Here is a 15,602-nt window from a genome sequence, read left to right on the forward strand (position 1 = left end):
ATCCTTGTAGGAGCAAACAAAGTGCAACTGCTATGAATGGATTTCGATTTATAAACGGAAACGGCACCGGTAGCCGCAATAATGAAGGGAACCGAGAGACAGCTAGCTACGATAGCGTTTCCGATTTTGTGCGTCATTAAAATTTCATCGGTAACGACTCAAAGGTATCGGTGTTTGCCCGTTACGTCTCGCGTGCCAGACGTGTACACACGTAATCCTGCAGGAGCCCGGTAATCCTATATTTACCCAGAGAGGGGAGACAGAGCAGGTGTGTAACCTGGACACCTCTTGATTGGCAAATATGCATATTTTATCCAGCCTCGCAATCGGATAACGTGTTGTTCCTATCAATTATTCTCCAAAACTCAACGCTTCCGCTTAATGGGAACGAAGTTTTAATTGAAACGTAATCCCAATTAAAATGAGTTCGCAATCCATAGCGCGCGAATACGCGTAATCGTGTTAACGAAATGAAATGTCCACTCGAGCACAAGATATCGAAGCTATCGCGGGAAAGAGACGCGAGATTTTCGCGACGGCGATCGATGGATTTTTCCACGAACCGATATCGACGTTTCTTTGCGCGTGAACCGTCCCGGACGCCGTGAAATTTAAATGTATGCGGGCGGTAGGAATAATAACCAGGGATCGGATTTATTACGCGGACGGGTCACTTCTTCCCTGCTTCTTGGACTAAGAATTTCCACGCATATTTCTTTGACGCTTTTCGTTCCCTTGTTTACGACCAGGGAAAGTTTAAAGCTCTAATTAGAATCTGGGTTTGAAATTTACTTCTTCTTCTCGAATGATAAATTCACTCTCACAACAACAAAATAATTTTTTAAATATGGCGCACACGAATATCAATTTTTAATGAATTTACCGTCTCGATATAATTTTATTCGTTTCATCTATCGAGTTCAATGTGTTATTCAAAAATATTTTATCAGTCTTGGTAACTTTAAATGTTCAAAATTAACGATGGTCAAAATCAATTTTAATTTTCAAAGAATATTAGGAATTGTCCAGGATCGAGGAAGTAACCGAGCCAACTCTTTCTCTCCCAATATATTTATTCAGTTTATTTATTAGTAACGACTTATACTTCTATGCTCCTCAAATATACAGTCTTATATCTGGCATGACTCGTACCGACAGGTATTTACAACAATTCTCACAAAACGTCACGTAACAACTTCATACATACCCTTTTTGTAAATATAACGTTTCTTTATAAATGACTTCTTTTATAGGATTCGCGTGCCCTTGTCGCGTCGACGTTCAAAACGTTCGCCATTCTCGAGGACGACGCGCACTCGACCACTCTCGTTTCTCCTTAAATTATTACGACACGCCTCGTCATCGACTATCCCTGTAGAAAAAACTCTGCCTCTACGCGTGATTTCGCGTTAAGTGTACGGTTCGAAAAATACTTCCGCGTTACAGAAGCAATCTTACAAAAAAAGAGGAAATGAAACGAACAGAGAATATGTGTATTGTCCGAGAATGATGCATCCGGGAAGTTGCCTGGAACTCAAAGTCGGGCAAATTTCATTCGCGAGTAACAAATAGAAGCTTCTTGAGCTTTCGGCCATAGCTTCGACTCGTCTGAATGTGGATTTAAAAAAATCCATGAAAGGACTTTAATTTACGAATGAAAGGTAAATGGAAGTTGGTCCGTGCATTCGTTATTCGCGAATAAAATTTCCCCAGCCCTTCCTGGAACCGAAACGAACCGAATATACGAACGTTCCGTGAACCGAAATCGGAGAACTTGATCGACGATTCGTTCATGTTGGTTTTCGAAAACGATCATTTTACAAGACACAACGAACAACGCTATCATCGATTCCTTATCAGCTACCCTACATCTAGATAGTTTCACCTTTGTTCGGTGGAACGCGCCAATGCCTCGTTAAAGCACCTTTACGAATACTTTCTATTCCTCACAGGCTTTCCGAACCTACGATCCGGTTCACTGAATTTGGCCGCGCGTCAGCGGATGAACGTGACGGCGAATCCACGGCGATTCCTCGCCTTTTTGTCCCGTTTCCACGAAAATATCTCGCTCGAAGTCGCAGACAATGCGAACAATGGAAATATTCGCCCGGTGAAGTATGTTCGAACTAGTCGTTTTACGATTTAATTGCTCGCGAGTGAATCAGGCTGACCATTGTTTCTTCTAACGAGTCATTTATTGCAGAGAGTGGTTTTAAAGGAGCGCCACAAAATTTACGGAGATATTCTACGTAAACAGACCAAAAAAAATTATATACCTGTAAAATAAAGATGCTCGTTTGAGACAGCATAAGCTATGCATTCTTAAGATACTTAGTTCTAGTCGAATTATAGCTTCAGAGATATAAATCGAACTAGAATACGGAAACAGCATTTCTCTTATATAAAGGTTCGATAAACTGATATTGAGAGCACATATATCTGTTCGCGTTATGGAAAAGAGGGTCAGATAAAGTTGTTGGTAAAGTTTCCTTACATTCAACTCAGTTCTTAGCCAGTATAGAAGCTGCCTCGTGTATAATTTATTATTTCATTTGAAGTATCTCCGGAACAAGTAGCTTAAGCGCATCGAGGGTCAGAATTCCTTTCTGAGATTCCAAATGTAGAATAAAATTTTGTGACGTCCCTTGAACGAAAATATAGAATTTATTTAGAAACGACACCCGATTACAAAAGTATTTTAAACCTTTATTTTTACGAGAGTATTAAATTTTATGTCATCGTTTTATTTTTTAAATTTGATAGTATGGATTATGGATTATGGATTGTCAAATATTTCTGAAATGTGTAAATCGTGTGTCATTTCATTTGAGTCATGCTTATCAAGAGTTTTATATCAATTTTGACACAAGCCACAATATCGATTCCGCTTAACGCATTAAATAACAACGTTTCGAAACGAGAAATCGGAACATACGCACTGTACGAACATTTTCGTTGATCACTGTGCCCCGTTCATGTACTATACGACGATTTCTTACGCGGGAGAGAAGTGTACATCATTCAGACGAATGCAAAGTTGCTGCAAAAGCTTCGCGTGCAGGGATCTACGGTGTCCGATGTTCGCGGAAACTGCATTTTTCAATATTTCTTCGCGGTGAATTGATAAGTTGCACAGAAGCCAGTGTAGATACGCAAAAAATCTCTCCTAGAAGTATGGTTGCGAATGTACTCGTCCACGTCGAGACAAGCGAGCAACAACTGTTCACGACCACTGTACCACAAATCATTCCAAATTTTGGCATTGAGAACAGAGCCACGTTAACACGGAGTAAAAGTAACAGTTGTTCTTTACATAACTCACGGTGGTTGAAGCGGCCACGAACGGCCATTTGTTTCAGAGAATCTTGAAACGTCGTTGTAATTTCATCGAAACTTGTCAGAGTGTGATATCAGAGGCACATTAACGCAGCTATTCCAGAAATTTTGTCGTAGTTTTCTTGTATTTCTCTACAGAACAAATGGACTGTCTCGAGCCTAAATGGGGCGTATAAAAATCTGCATGCATCGAGCGACGAATTGACGACTCTACTTGCCGCTAGGTAAAATGGACGTAATGGTTTACGAACGCCTGTTCTGCTATGCAAGCCAATGAAAATAAGTTTCACAATATTTAGAGAGGCGACGTAATTTGTGATATAAACTAAGAGCTGGCTACGTAAATTTTAACGTCATTTTATTGGGGGAATTTGTTACCTCGAGCAAGAATAATTGTGAATCTTGTATAGTTTTGTTCTCTTATTTTATTTGTAGATCACTAGTTAAAGTTGGCTAAAAAATATATAGCCTTCTTAAAATGGCGTACATCGAATAATTTTCACGGTAAAATTAAGCGCCGCCAGCCGCTTTGGTTCATATTAAGCATATTACACATTCCAACTACTTCTGGCATAGCTTTAGCAACGGAATTTTACTCTGGTATTTTATATATAAACCACCAAGTAATGCATACGTATAGCAAACAAAATTTTATCTTTGTCAAAATTACGTTAATGTTAACGAGTCGTATGCACCTTTAGCCTTGTCTGCCAGTAGTTGAATATTACTAAATTTTGTCGATAAAATGTTAAATATTGCACAGCCAGCTCTTCGTCTAGTACCGTCTGGTCGACAAATGGCAAAGAAATGTTCCAAGTTGTTTTAATATTCGGTGTACTCAGGATGCAGATTATCAATAAATTTCCAGTGCGTTGAAACAATCCATCTCTACGTAAACGTGATGCTAAAACGCGGTAAACAATACGATACAGTTTCCTTAAAGTTCACGTGTCTTTAGCGCACTCAAACGTACAAGTATTCGTAGTTAATCGTAATTGCTGCAAGTTTGTTTTCACGATCGTGTGACTCGTTCGATCGTCTCCGAACAGGAATGAAGAGAGATCTGCGAGAAGAACGACGTTCTTACGGATAAGCATAGCTCGGCTAAGCTCATATACGTGTAATGACGGCGATAACACGAGGATTATCATCTTATTAGAAACATCTAAAAATACTACTTTTATTTTATATAAAAAGATCTCGAGCGACTCTGAAGTTTTTTTTAGTTTGTTAATGTACAATTAACGTCTATAGTTATTTACAATTTGTTTGTCTGTCACTCCCCTTTCGTGTCCGTGACTCGTAATGGTGCACATTTTCCCCCTTCGAACGTTACAGACCTGCGCGACTAGGCTCCACGCAAAACGTACGGACAAATTAAGCTCTATCGCGAATCCTTTACGTAACAACTTCGATAATTTCATACAATCTCTCGCGATAGAACGGTGTATCTCCTCGGTGGAAATTTCACGTTTGCCGCGGTCTCGCGATCAAGTGTCGTGATTTACGATCGCATGCGAGATCACTGTAGTAAAGCGAACCGCGGAATGGAAGGCATTTTGCAACGACTTGCTTTATTTTTTTTTTTTTCTTCGTTTTTCTTTTTCTCTAGGCTTCGTGCGCGCATCGAGGCTACTTATCGCAATTTACTGAACAATCGAGACGTGATAACGAGATTTTCCTCGCGAGATTGGAGGGAGATTGAAGGCATCGCATTAGAAATTGCATGTATGCGTGTACGTTCCGCGCTGGATCTTTAAATGCTATTATTTCCGCAAGCAGTTTCTCTCTTCCTCTCTCGAGGGAGGTTTTCGAAGCCGTTTCAAGCAGAGCTCGTAAAAAACGTTCGTAATTAGTCAACGTTCATAGACTATAAACATTCGGAAAAACGGAGTTAATGATTAAAGCTAATGGGCGGGGGAGGGAAGTATGCGATACAGTACGTGATAATCGTGTTCAACGTTAATCCTGTTGAGCGATGTTTGCGCCGTGACGTTTCAAAGTCTCGTTACATGCTGCCAAACACACAGTTTCTACCTTCGAACGTATCTCCCTTACGTTTTGCTTACGCTCGGTAACAAAATTTTGTTAACAACTCGACGTCTTTTCCTAACATCGTACCTCTCACGACCCTAATCGGAAACGATGATTTAGGCCCGCTTCGTTAATATCGGAATCGCTGCTAGCGACTCCCTGCATCTCGATGAGCCGCTTATTTAATAGAGCCCCTTCGAATGGGACAAAGAGGGTGAACCTGAAGCAGAACATTCTCGCAGTCTTAGACTATGACCTTTTCAATTGACCCGCGTCAGGATCTTTCGGCGAGTAGAGACCCAGCTTGAGCGTGAGCTCTTTGGGCTTCCTAGGAGCGTTTCTGATCGGAAACGGAGTGAACTGCGATTTCGGGCTGATCAGCGTGTTGTAGTTATTCTCGATACCTTTGCTCGAGTGTCCGATGTTACCCAGACTCAGAGAGGACGTCTGATAACTGGATCCTCCTCTGTCGGGTAGTTCCGCGTAGCTACCGACAGCTATCTTACCAGGAAACTCCGGATGCGAGACTGGTCGTTTGGTCTCGTCGATCAGACCCGGGGACAGCTTCAAGGCGTAGTGGTTCGCGGCAGATGGAAAATGTTGATCGGTGAACTGACGATTAGGCGACAAAGGATGGTAGTCCAGACGCTTCGTCGGCAAATACGATCCTATGTCAGAGCCTGGATCTATCGAAGGTAACGCGCTCAAGTGCCTATCGTAATCTATGCCTGTCCCATGGGAATACTCTTCGGGTGACAGTGGATTGTATTTGCGACGAAGAATGTCTGAAGATTCGGTGGAATACTCCAAGAAAGCGGACCCAGTGGTGTCTAAATATCTCTTCTCCTTGGGTATGTACTTGGTGGGCGTCAATGGCTCGCTGTTACCGTTGCTGTAATAAGGAGATTTCGAACTCGTTATCTGTCTGTTATCCGGCGGAAGAGACATGTAGTCGGTGCTGACTTCTCTGGCAGGATCGTCGTCGTATCTCACGCGGAACTCCAGCGACTCTTTCGTCATCATCGGGCTCTTCAAGTGCAAATCGTAAGCGTTGATCGAGATCTCGGTTTTATGGTTGATGTACTCGAAACCGGGCTCTATGATGGGTTTGTCGTAGGAGGCTGCCACGAAGGGGTTGGTCGACGCGTGTTTTGGCGACAGTTTCGATTTGAAGTCGAAGGATTTGTAGGGATCGTAGGAGCTTTTCATGGGCGAGGAGTCGTACTGGACTGGTTTAGAAGAATATCTTAACGGTGATATGTCCTTGAACGGTGACGCGTTAGTGATGTAAGGGATCGAGGTCAGGTCTTTTTGAGGAAGATCGAGGGCCGAGTCTGGCAGCACTTGCGCTGAAGAGATCTTATCCAGTTTCTCCAGTTCCCTGTGGATGTCGATGTCGCTCTTGGGCGACGAGTCGTCCTCTCTGTATTTAGACACTGTGTAAGGTAACATTTTGTCAGTGTACTGGGAGAACTTGTCGACTGGAATCGTTGGTTCCTGCGTGGAGCCTAGGTCGCTTCTAGTCTCGATGGAATCGTTCGACGACTGGTACGAGAACACGTTCGTAGAGATGCTGGACAACTCGAGTCCATCGATTTCGCTGACGTTCTGACTGTATCCTTTGTCCAGAGTCGCGATACTCACTGGAGAACGTTCCTCGTAATTTGATAACAGTTTCGACAGCTCTTCGTTTATCTTGCGATCTATCAGAGCCTCTCTGGTGTCCAAGTACTCGTGCGATATGATTTCATCCACGGCAAAGTGGTCTATTTGTTCCGTCTCGTCGATCAGCGAGAGCTTTGACAGTTCCTCGTTGATTTTCGCGTCGAACTCGGACACGCTGGTGGCGGTCATGTTGTCGAAGTCTTTAAAATTGATCCTAGCCAGCTCCTCGTTGATCTCGTGCTCGTTCAGTCCCATCTTCTCCAATATCGGGCTAAAGATTTTCGAAATCTCCTCATTTATGGGACTTATAGTGATCTCTTTCGATATCTCCTCAAGATCCGGCAAACGTTTCTTCGCCTGACACGCGAGAATTTTCTGAAGTATAGCGGAATTCTCCTGAATGATCTTCAAAGCTCTGTCGCTATTTCTGCGACCGTTGTGGCTCTTCTTTCGAGGCTTCACCTTCGTCCACACGCCCAACTTCGATTCTCTACCGTCGTCGGAGTCGCTGTTGTTTTGGCTACGAGCCACGGTTTTTAATATACTGTCGCTGTTCTCGTCGATATGAATTTTCGGATGAATACCGTAAGACTTTCTGCCCTCTCCGGTCACGCTTATGTCTGGTACCTCCAGACGGCTCTTGGAAAAGTTGCTCGCGGAATTGCTAAAAGTGTCCTGCCTCCTGGCCTCCAGGTTCTTCAGATCCTCCCAGATGTAGCTGCTCTTCTTCGTCAGCATCCCGGAATCCGAGGATCCATCGTTCGCCTTGGCCTCCAAGTGCTTTATATCCTCCAGAATGTCGCTGGATCTTTTCTTAGCGACGGAAGTGCCGAACTCGTCCGTAGATACAGACGATTTTAGGTCGAATCTTCTACTCTCCAAGCTGCTGGAGCTTCTCTCCAACACTTTCGATCGGTCTCTGTGCCGGTAATTGTAAGTCAAGTAATGCTTGTCCAATTTTTCCTGTGGCAACGAGGGTACCACGTCCTTCTCCGACAGAGGATCGTCCGCGCCGTCATCGAGAATATCTTTGTCCTTGCGATAATAATCGTTGCCAGCCGACTGGTAGAAGTCGTCACCATTTTTCCTTTCAGTCAGGATCGAGCTCGAGTCTTCTTTCTTCGCGTTAAAATCTCGATTAACGTAGCTGTCGCTCTTCAGAGTGACGCTACTCGCGTCTTTGGCGTCGGACGACTTCAACGAGGATTCGTACTTCGACTGGTAGCCCAAATACTTGTTCGACTCCTTCGAGCTGGACGACTTTTGTTCCGGCGACGTCTCCGTGCTGTCCAAGCTGGACCTTTGACGGGACACGCTGTACGGAGACGGAGTCTTTTGATTGGGATTCGAGATCGGGTAAAATGGCGACGTAGCGGTGCTCATGTCGATCGACGAGCCAGACACGTCGTCCTGGCCCCGTCTATTGTAATTCGAGGTATATTTTATGGAGTTGGCACTTATTGGCGATTGAAGGTCCGAACTGAACGACCTCTCGGAAGACTTTAGTTTACTCGGGCTGCACGAGTCGCTGGAGCTACTGACCACCAATTTCGGGCTCGTCTCCGATTTGATCCTCAGCGAATCCGTGCTAATAGGAGTCGACGAACCAGACTTCTCGTACGTCTTCTTCGTGTCCGTCTTGAGGCTGTCTTTTGTAATGTCAGAGTCTATGGAACAGAAGACCAGAGTCTTCGAGTCGGAACTGACCGACGAACACACCGATTTGTCCATCAAGATGTCTCGCGAGTCGGATCTGACCGGGGATCTTGGACTCACTGTTAAACTGGAAGGCTTAGAATCAGGCCCCATAGTCTCGCCGGAGCTGCCAGATTTATTACTATCAGGTGTCTTCGGACTCTTCTTCAAATCTGAATATATCTTCGTTTGCTCTCTGTCGCTGAAATACGTTTTCTCCAACGATATTTCGGTATTCTTACCAGCGTCGCTCAATCCCACGATACTCTTAGTTCTGTGTATAGTCGGTGTCACTTGACTCAACTTCTGATCAACCGTTATTGGCGAAATTGGAAGATGACCGACGTACGTTTTGCAGTAAGATTTTAGGTCGGTGTTCGTCGTAGGCGAAACATCGCTAAGCAGGCTATCTATTTTCGAACTGTCGTATGTCTTCGTGTCCAAGGAACTTCTGCTAGAAAAATCATAAGACGTCTTGTAACGGTCCTCGTTCTCCGTTCCCAAATCGTAGGTAGCCCTATCTGCGATTTTATCGAATTTCGTGTCCAATATTCTCGAGTAATCTGGAAATACGGGCGAGCTCTCCAATCGAACAATCGCGGAACTTGTATCCTCGACTTTGTCTTTCAGATTCGTCGCTACATCCTCGAGGGACGTACCCTCGATTTCTTTGATAGTAGTTTTTGGTTTGTGTGTTTCGTGCACCAACACTTCCTCTTCCTTCACGGTAATCTTGTTGCTACTAAAATTCAGGTAATCGAACTCGTCTAAAACCAAAGACTTCTTTACACTATCCACGGTCGACGCGTAATCTACGGTCAAATCTGGTACAGATTTATCTTTTTCCAACGGAGACGTTATTGCCAACGAGTCGTTCTCTTTGCTCAGTGTACTGAATGTTTGAGGAACCATCGAATTATTGTCATCCTCTGCCGATAGCCGTCGTATCTGATCGGTGATTTTGGCGATCGATATGTCGCTCAAGTTTTCCTCCGGTGGCTTCAAGTCCTGCGAAATTTCGATATTGATCGGCTCGCTTTTGTCATCGGGCAACACGCGATCGAGCGTGGTCTCTGGTAACGGAGAACTTCCGACTCGAGAATTCTTCTCCTCGTCCGTAGCCATGGCGTAGGACTCGGACGCTGACGTTAGGTCTTCGCTGTCAACGTCACTGAGACGATCGGGTTCGTCGCACAATTCCGTCGACGTGCTGTCGCTGTCGCTATCGCCATTGCTGCGCTTTGGTGACGCGAGGTCAGCTTCCGTGGGTTGTAACGGTACTACGGTGGTTTCCGGTACATCTACAACAAATTGGAGAGCTAATCAATGAAAACATATTCCAGTCCGTTCAGGAGTTATGACGTTTTAAAGATTCGCATAAAATTTTGGACTAACATTTCTGGTCAGAAATTATATTTTCGGTAAGGAATTTTTTTCTCGAAAGTACGTAAGATTTTGGGAGTATATGTATTGACAAAAAATGATTGTAATTAACCCCTCTAGCTAAAAATAATTTTTTTAGAACGATTTGAAATTTTTTTATTCGCTGAAAAATTTCTGCACCCCCAGTCGATTTTTTTTAAAAATTGGTTTTGATTTTTAATAAATTTCTTTGATGCTGTACGGAAATATTGTTTAGTACTTTTTCTTAAGTATTCATGAGCTCTAGTTCATAAATAAATGTTGTGGTTATTGCTCCCAAGATCTCCGTTCTTCACTGGTTTTTTACCAGGTCGGTATTTCTGTTCGTGGTACACCAACTTCCACAAGATCTATCTTGTACCCCGGCTGTGGTAATACATATTTAGGATCAAGTTGAGAACCATGTTCTGGAGTTCTGCTCCCATGGTAAAACAGTTGCAGTGTCTGTCATACTAGCAGATGATAATGATGTGTGCCAACAGTAGATAAAATTGAATAATTTTCATCATCGATCGATAGATCTTCTTTACCAACTGTCAGTGCATATTTTATTAACCTAAACAAGGCAATATTTATGATGCATTTTGCAGAATATATCTTTAAGTGATTGTAGAAGTGATGAGGTTTAATCCAGGTAATAAATGAATACTTCCTTATGTTAAACTACATTTGTGTTTCAACATATAAATCTATAATGCAAAAATTTGAATATGCTCTTCGAGTAAATTTGAAATAAATATAAATTTGAAATCTGTAATAGGCTGATTGGAAATCGTAGTATACCTGGTGAAATTGCAGATTTTTGCTTCGATTTCTTCGTGTCCTTCCAATGGAGCGTGACGCCTTGTCTGTCCTTTCGACTCTGGCTTAGAGGTGTAGGTCGTGTCTTGGCCAATGCAGTTCCAGGAGGTAGACTCAGGGATCGATTCTTCCCGCTCACGAGTGCATTTTTGCCCACTAAAAGATGATTCATGGCCTGAGAAGTAGGAGGTGGTACCATGGTCTGCCTTGCACATGCGGCTGCGTCAAGAAAGAATTTATGCATTTTTGCACTCATTCTATTCCAAGCAAGCAAATATATTTTCACAATTCTTATTCTAACCCCTCGACTCCTAAGGAATACAAAGATTTACTATTTGGCGAAGCTTTAGCGTCGTTGCCATTACTCCTGGAGTAAATGCTTTTAAGCCATTCGAGAAACACGATACGCTGTACTTTCAAGCTTAGCGAGTACGTTCTACCGTATTATTACAATCAGCATTTACCGGAAAGTATAATGTGCGTCTGGTGTTGACGTTCTCGTAGTTTGGCGTACTGTTGTTTCAATATACTAATGTCCAAAGCGAGACGTTCTCGATCGCTGCTGGGCGCCATGGCTTGTAGCACGCCAATCGTTTGCGGTATACGATCTACAAGCATGTCTTTTGTGACGCGAATGAATACATGTAATATCGCGAACAACGTCAATGATACATCGATAATAAATTTTCGGATATCTACCTTTCTTTAGCCGTTGCGCCATGTTGATCATCGCGGCAGCCACGGCCAGCCTTTCCTGTTCCTCCGTGTCGCTATCGTCGTCGTCGCTGAGTTTCCTTGCCCACGGTGTGATATTGTATCTGTGCTTTTCTCTCAAATTCTTCACGCCATGCAAAGGTTCCATACTGACTATATTCTATAGCAATAACGCGTACATAAATGTTTTTTTTTTTTAGCACAAATTCGCTAAGCGCATCAACTGGTATTTATCTTTATGTCAGACTCCGACAAACCTGTATGAGATTGTTCGTGTCCGTAAATTCCACCATCTCTCTCGTCAGGACTCCCATTATGCTATAAAACTCGTCGGCTGATGTCACGGTCATGATACGGCTGAAGCAAGATACGACGTTACTGCAAAACAAATCGAAGCAACCTACGAGTTTCTAAGCTCGTCCACTTACTCCGAAAGTCCGTCCCAAATGGTCAAAGCGGTTCTCAGGAGGATCTCGTCTCCCTCGAGAAATATCAGGTCCCAGACACGGAGGACCGCCTCTTGGGGTAAACAGTGACAGAAGAGAGTAAGGAACCATTGCATCGTGAACACATTCGTCAAAGGTGGCTCGTAACTGCTGCCTAAACAGGGTCAAAAGTTGATTCAATTCGTTGGAACTGAAAATTATTAGGTCGAGTCATGGGATTCGGTAGCTTCGACGCTTATACTCGGCAGTATTGTTCTAGAATGTATGGAAGGCATACTGCAGTGTTACTATTCACGGCGCCAAATTAACTGGTCGCTCAAAGCTATTCTCCCGGGCTGAATGATGTCGGAAACTATGCACGTCGTTGTTTCTTGTGTGTCATTGTTGCTATGACGCTAAAGACTTTGGAGTATAGTACCGCGGTTTAACAGTCTTTTGTTATATTATTGTTAACAGAATCTACGTCTTTTCTTCCTTTTTAAATAGTGGAGTATAACAAGCGCGGAGAACACAATGGCTCGTTTAAATTTGGCGCCACGCGTAACTAGCTATGGCGGTGTGAACGGAAGAATCGACTTGGCTGGAGATGGTACTTTACTTTTAGAGGTCCAGGGTCTTACAGTTGGGTATTCAAAGTATTTATAATTTCATGGTTGTCAAATATCGTTAACATTGATTTTATTTTCCTTATTGTTTGATTGTTGAATTTGTTTCGTGAAAATGGAGTCCACGAAAATAGAGATACACACAACGTACATATTTTATTCTGTCGGTATTTTCATAACCGCTGTCCAAGATTCCAAGCTATCAGCCAAGGTAGTCAGAGAGGCAGTATTTCTCTCCAGAGGCCAACTGGCTGGAACTCTCCCAAGTCAATTTTTTCGTTAACTCCTCTATACCTAACTAGGTCTTAAATACGCAACGACGTGATGTATGCGTTCGTCCGAAAAATCTATAACGTTACCGAGCTTAGCGTAGGAGTTATTTGTCCACTTGAGAATTTTACTCACGGCGCAAGGGAACTATACCCTTCTAAAATTCTGTATTTAAGTAGCAAATTAATATCAGAATTAAAGGGAGAAAGGAGGATTTATCAGTTATCGAACAAATTGTGTGCTTAATAATTTGCTTCGGATACCTACGAAGGACGGAATCAGGGCAATCAATTGGACGTCTCTGTGAAAACGATCAATCTTCGTGTCTCCATATAGACACATGCACGCTCATTTTATCGTGGCAGAAAAATTCTAATGCAACCGTTCTCGAGTGGACAAAGTAGCATAATTTGGTAGGGATCGTGAAATAGTGACCTGTGGCCTTGTCCTTCGCGTCGTTCTGTAGCACTTTGAGATGTTTCGAGAGCTTGGGTAGTCTGGCGCGTAGAAGATCGCGAAACACCGCCATGTCTACGGAGAGGCCGCGCAGATTGTCCGCGAAATATCCCTCGGGCAGGACACCTTCTATCAAGTAGATCATCACCTTCACCGCGGCGGCCTCCGCGCGATCCATAACTTGCAGAACGAGAGCGGCCAGCACGTTCAGGCCTTGGCAATAGCCGACGGACTTGTTCCATCGGGCGAAGCCAAGCAGAACCCGACGAAGCACCGCCTGATTGTCTCTGCCAGCTGCGCCGCAAAATAGACTGCAGCCTGTCCTGTGTAAATCCTGAAAGGGCCAGCAACGATATCGGATTTTGCCTCGGTTAGCTCGCTTGAATTACGATCTACGAACGTGGTAAACGGTTAGGCACGACGACGGGTTCAACCGACTCCACGCGTTCGTTAAAGGTCACTTCTTCGTCGAGTGTACGCGCGCGCGCGCGAGCCGAGGCTCGATCTAATTGGAAGGCTCATCGGCGACACTTAATTGCCTGGCGTCGAAGTGATTAATGATCCAAATTTAATTGCCCGTAATTATACACCGAACGAAGACCGTTCAACTAGCGATATCGCCGCGGATCGTGGGACACAATTGCGTCACCTGGATCATTTTTGCACCCGAGTTATTACACAAGACGAGGTATTAACTTTTAATCGAGTTCATTAGGCACACAAAAGCACGTCGGAGACTTTTTTTCTCTCTAATTGCACGGAACATTCGTAACGAGTCTTTCGAGACTAGGGAATCATTCGAATAATTTGGAATTAAAATTTGTCCGGATCGTACGGACACGGTCTCATTGTACAGGTGTAAATAAATTAGGGGCGCGACTCTTGGGTGGCAGGGTTGGCTTTACAGTCCGAGGGAAGCGAGAGAGAAAATTTTTGATGTATTATCCTTGGTACCATTTTAAATATTCCTTTTTATTAAATTTCTGAAATATGTTATTTGAATTTTGACGATCTTTTAAAGTTTTGCAAGTATTTAATTCGGTCATAGGGGCGAAGTAAAAATTGGAGTGGAACGTATGCAAAATTTGTGAGGTCCCTGATGCTCGCGAAAAACTATTGTGAAAGGGATTTACGTTTTACAGTCTTACTTTAACGATTTGTATACCGAGCTCTTCATCGTCAGGATTGCTCCACTCGTTAAAGCAGACCTTTTCAGCCTGCTTCCAATCCACGCCGCGCTGCTCCAGATGACGTTCTGCCAGCGTCAGCCATAACTGCGAAATATTTCCAAATGAGGATGGTCGCTTAACATTTAAAACGGGCAACCCACCTCTTTTCGAAATTTCGGCGGTATCCCTCCCTGCAACCTGGCAACCATTTTCATCGCGTCCAGCCATTGTACGAAACCGCTTTCTCCTGGCTGCGGCGTCAGGCTAAATCTCATTTTCGTGTCCTCGGCTGGAAATTTCACAAATTCAAAAGCCGTCTCAAGTTAATGTCCCAACGTACAAAATATAATTAAATTATTCGACAAGATCAGCTACGGGCAAAATTCTTATCCGAACGCAAGTTTCAATCGACTAGTAAATATTCGAGGCAAGTTACACGAGCTCTTCTCCTTAGCGAACTAGTTTATTCAAAGCTCTCAAAGCTTCGAGGAGGCACGTCTGTCTCGTGACTGCAAACGAAACATGACGGACAACATGCAGGTTGAAAACTGTTAAGAGCCAGGAAGAAAATTGTTCGTGGACAGTGAACGCAACAGGGGTATTTAATTGTGTTTGCTGAAAACTTCATTTCACGAAATGTCAGAGAGTAAAACTGAGAAGAGATCGTAAATAGCAGAAGCGACACTCGTTAAACGCCTGCAGTCGTTTCAGGTTGCGTTAAACAAACGGAAACGTTAGGAACGTTACTGCGTATAAATTCGATCGAAACGTCGAAGTTTTAAAGTCAACTGTTTTACTTAATGACGCACCGGGGCGCGTGACAAAGGTGCACGAGTTTAAACGAAACCAAATGCCACAATGTTCACCGAACATAAAGCTTGTTAATACGTTTATCTTCGATACAGGTTTGTCGCTCTCGGTACAAAAACATTAGTATGCATCGTGAGTCATCGGATGAGCTGTTTAACAAATGGTTCTGGGATATATTG

At 43.5% G+C, this 15,602-nt stretch overlaps 1 protein-coding gene across 7 annotated transcripts in view; it reads right to left on the bottom strand.

The window, feature by feature from the left end:
- Nucleotides 1–1,067: 1,067 nt before the first annotated feature.
- The window catches only part of LOC122395537, a 30,867-nt gene continuing 16,332 nt past the window's right edge, over nucleotides 1,068–15,602 (bottom strand). For 5 of the 7 annotated variants that reach the window (XM_043393182.1, XM_043393181.1, XM_043393187.1 and 2 more), the window contains 9 exons: nucleotides 14,775–14,902; nucleotides 14,593–14,718; nucleotides 13,424–13,778; nucleotides 12,096–12,267; nucleotides 11,925–12,024; nucleotides 11,653–11,827; nucleotides 11,418–11,573; nucleotides 10,936–11,172; nucleotides 1,068–10,031 (listed from right to left, as the gene is read on the bottom strand). In XM_043393182.1, coding sequence (XP_043249117.1) covers nucleotides 5,620–10,031; nucleotides 10,936–11,172; nucleotides 11,418–11,573; nucleotides 11,653–11,827; nucleotides 11,925–12,024; nucleotides 12,096–12,267; nucleotides 13,424–13,778; nucleotides 14,593–14,718; nucleotides 14,775–14,902 — 5,861 coding nt within the window. In that variant the 3' untranslated portion in view covers nucleotides 1,068–5,619. The remainder of the gene's footprint in view (nucleotides 10,032–10,935; nucleotides 11,173–11,417; nucleotides 11,574–11,652; nucleotides 11,828–11,924; nucleotides 12,025–12,095; nucleotides 12,268–13,423; nucleotides 13,779–14,592; nucleotides 14,719–14,774; nucleotides 14,903–15,602) is intronic. The other 2 variants (XM_043393183.1, XM_043393184.1) reach the window with 2 other exon arrangements.

The sequence above is a fragment of the Colletes gigas genome, unplaced genomic scaffold (genome assembly GCF_013123115.1).
Source record: "Colletes gigas isolate AHSC1104 unplaced genomic scaffold, ASM1312311v1 Colletes_gigas_Sc00006, whole genome shotgun sequence".
Classification (NCBI taxonomy): Eukaryota; Metazoa; Arthropoda; class Insecta; order Hymenoptera; family Colletidae; genus Colletes; species Colletes gigas.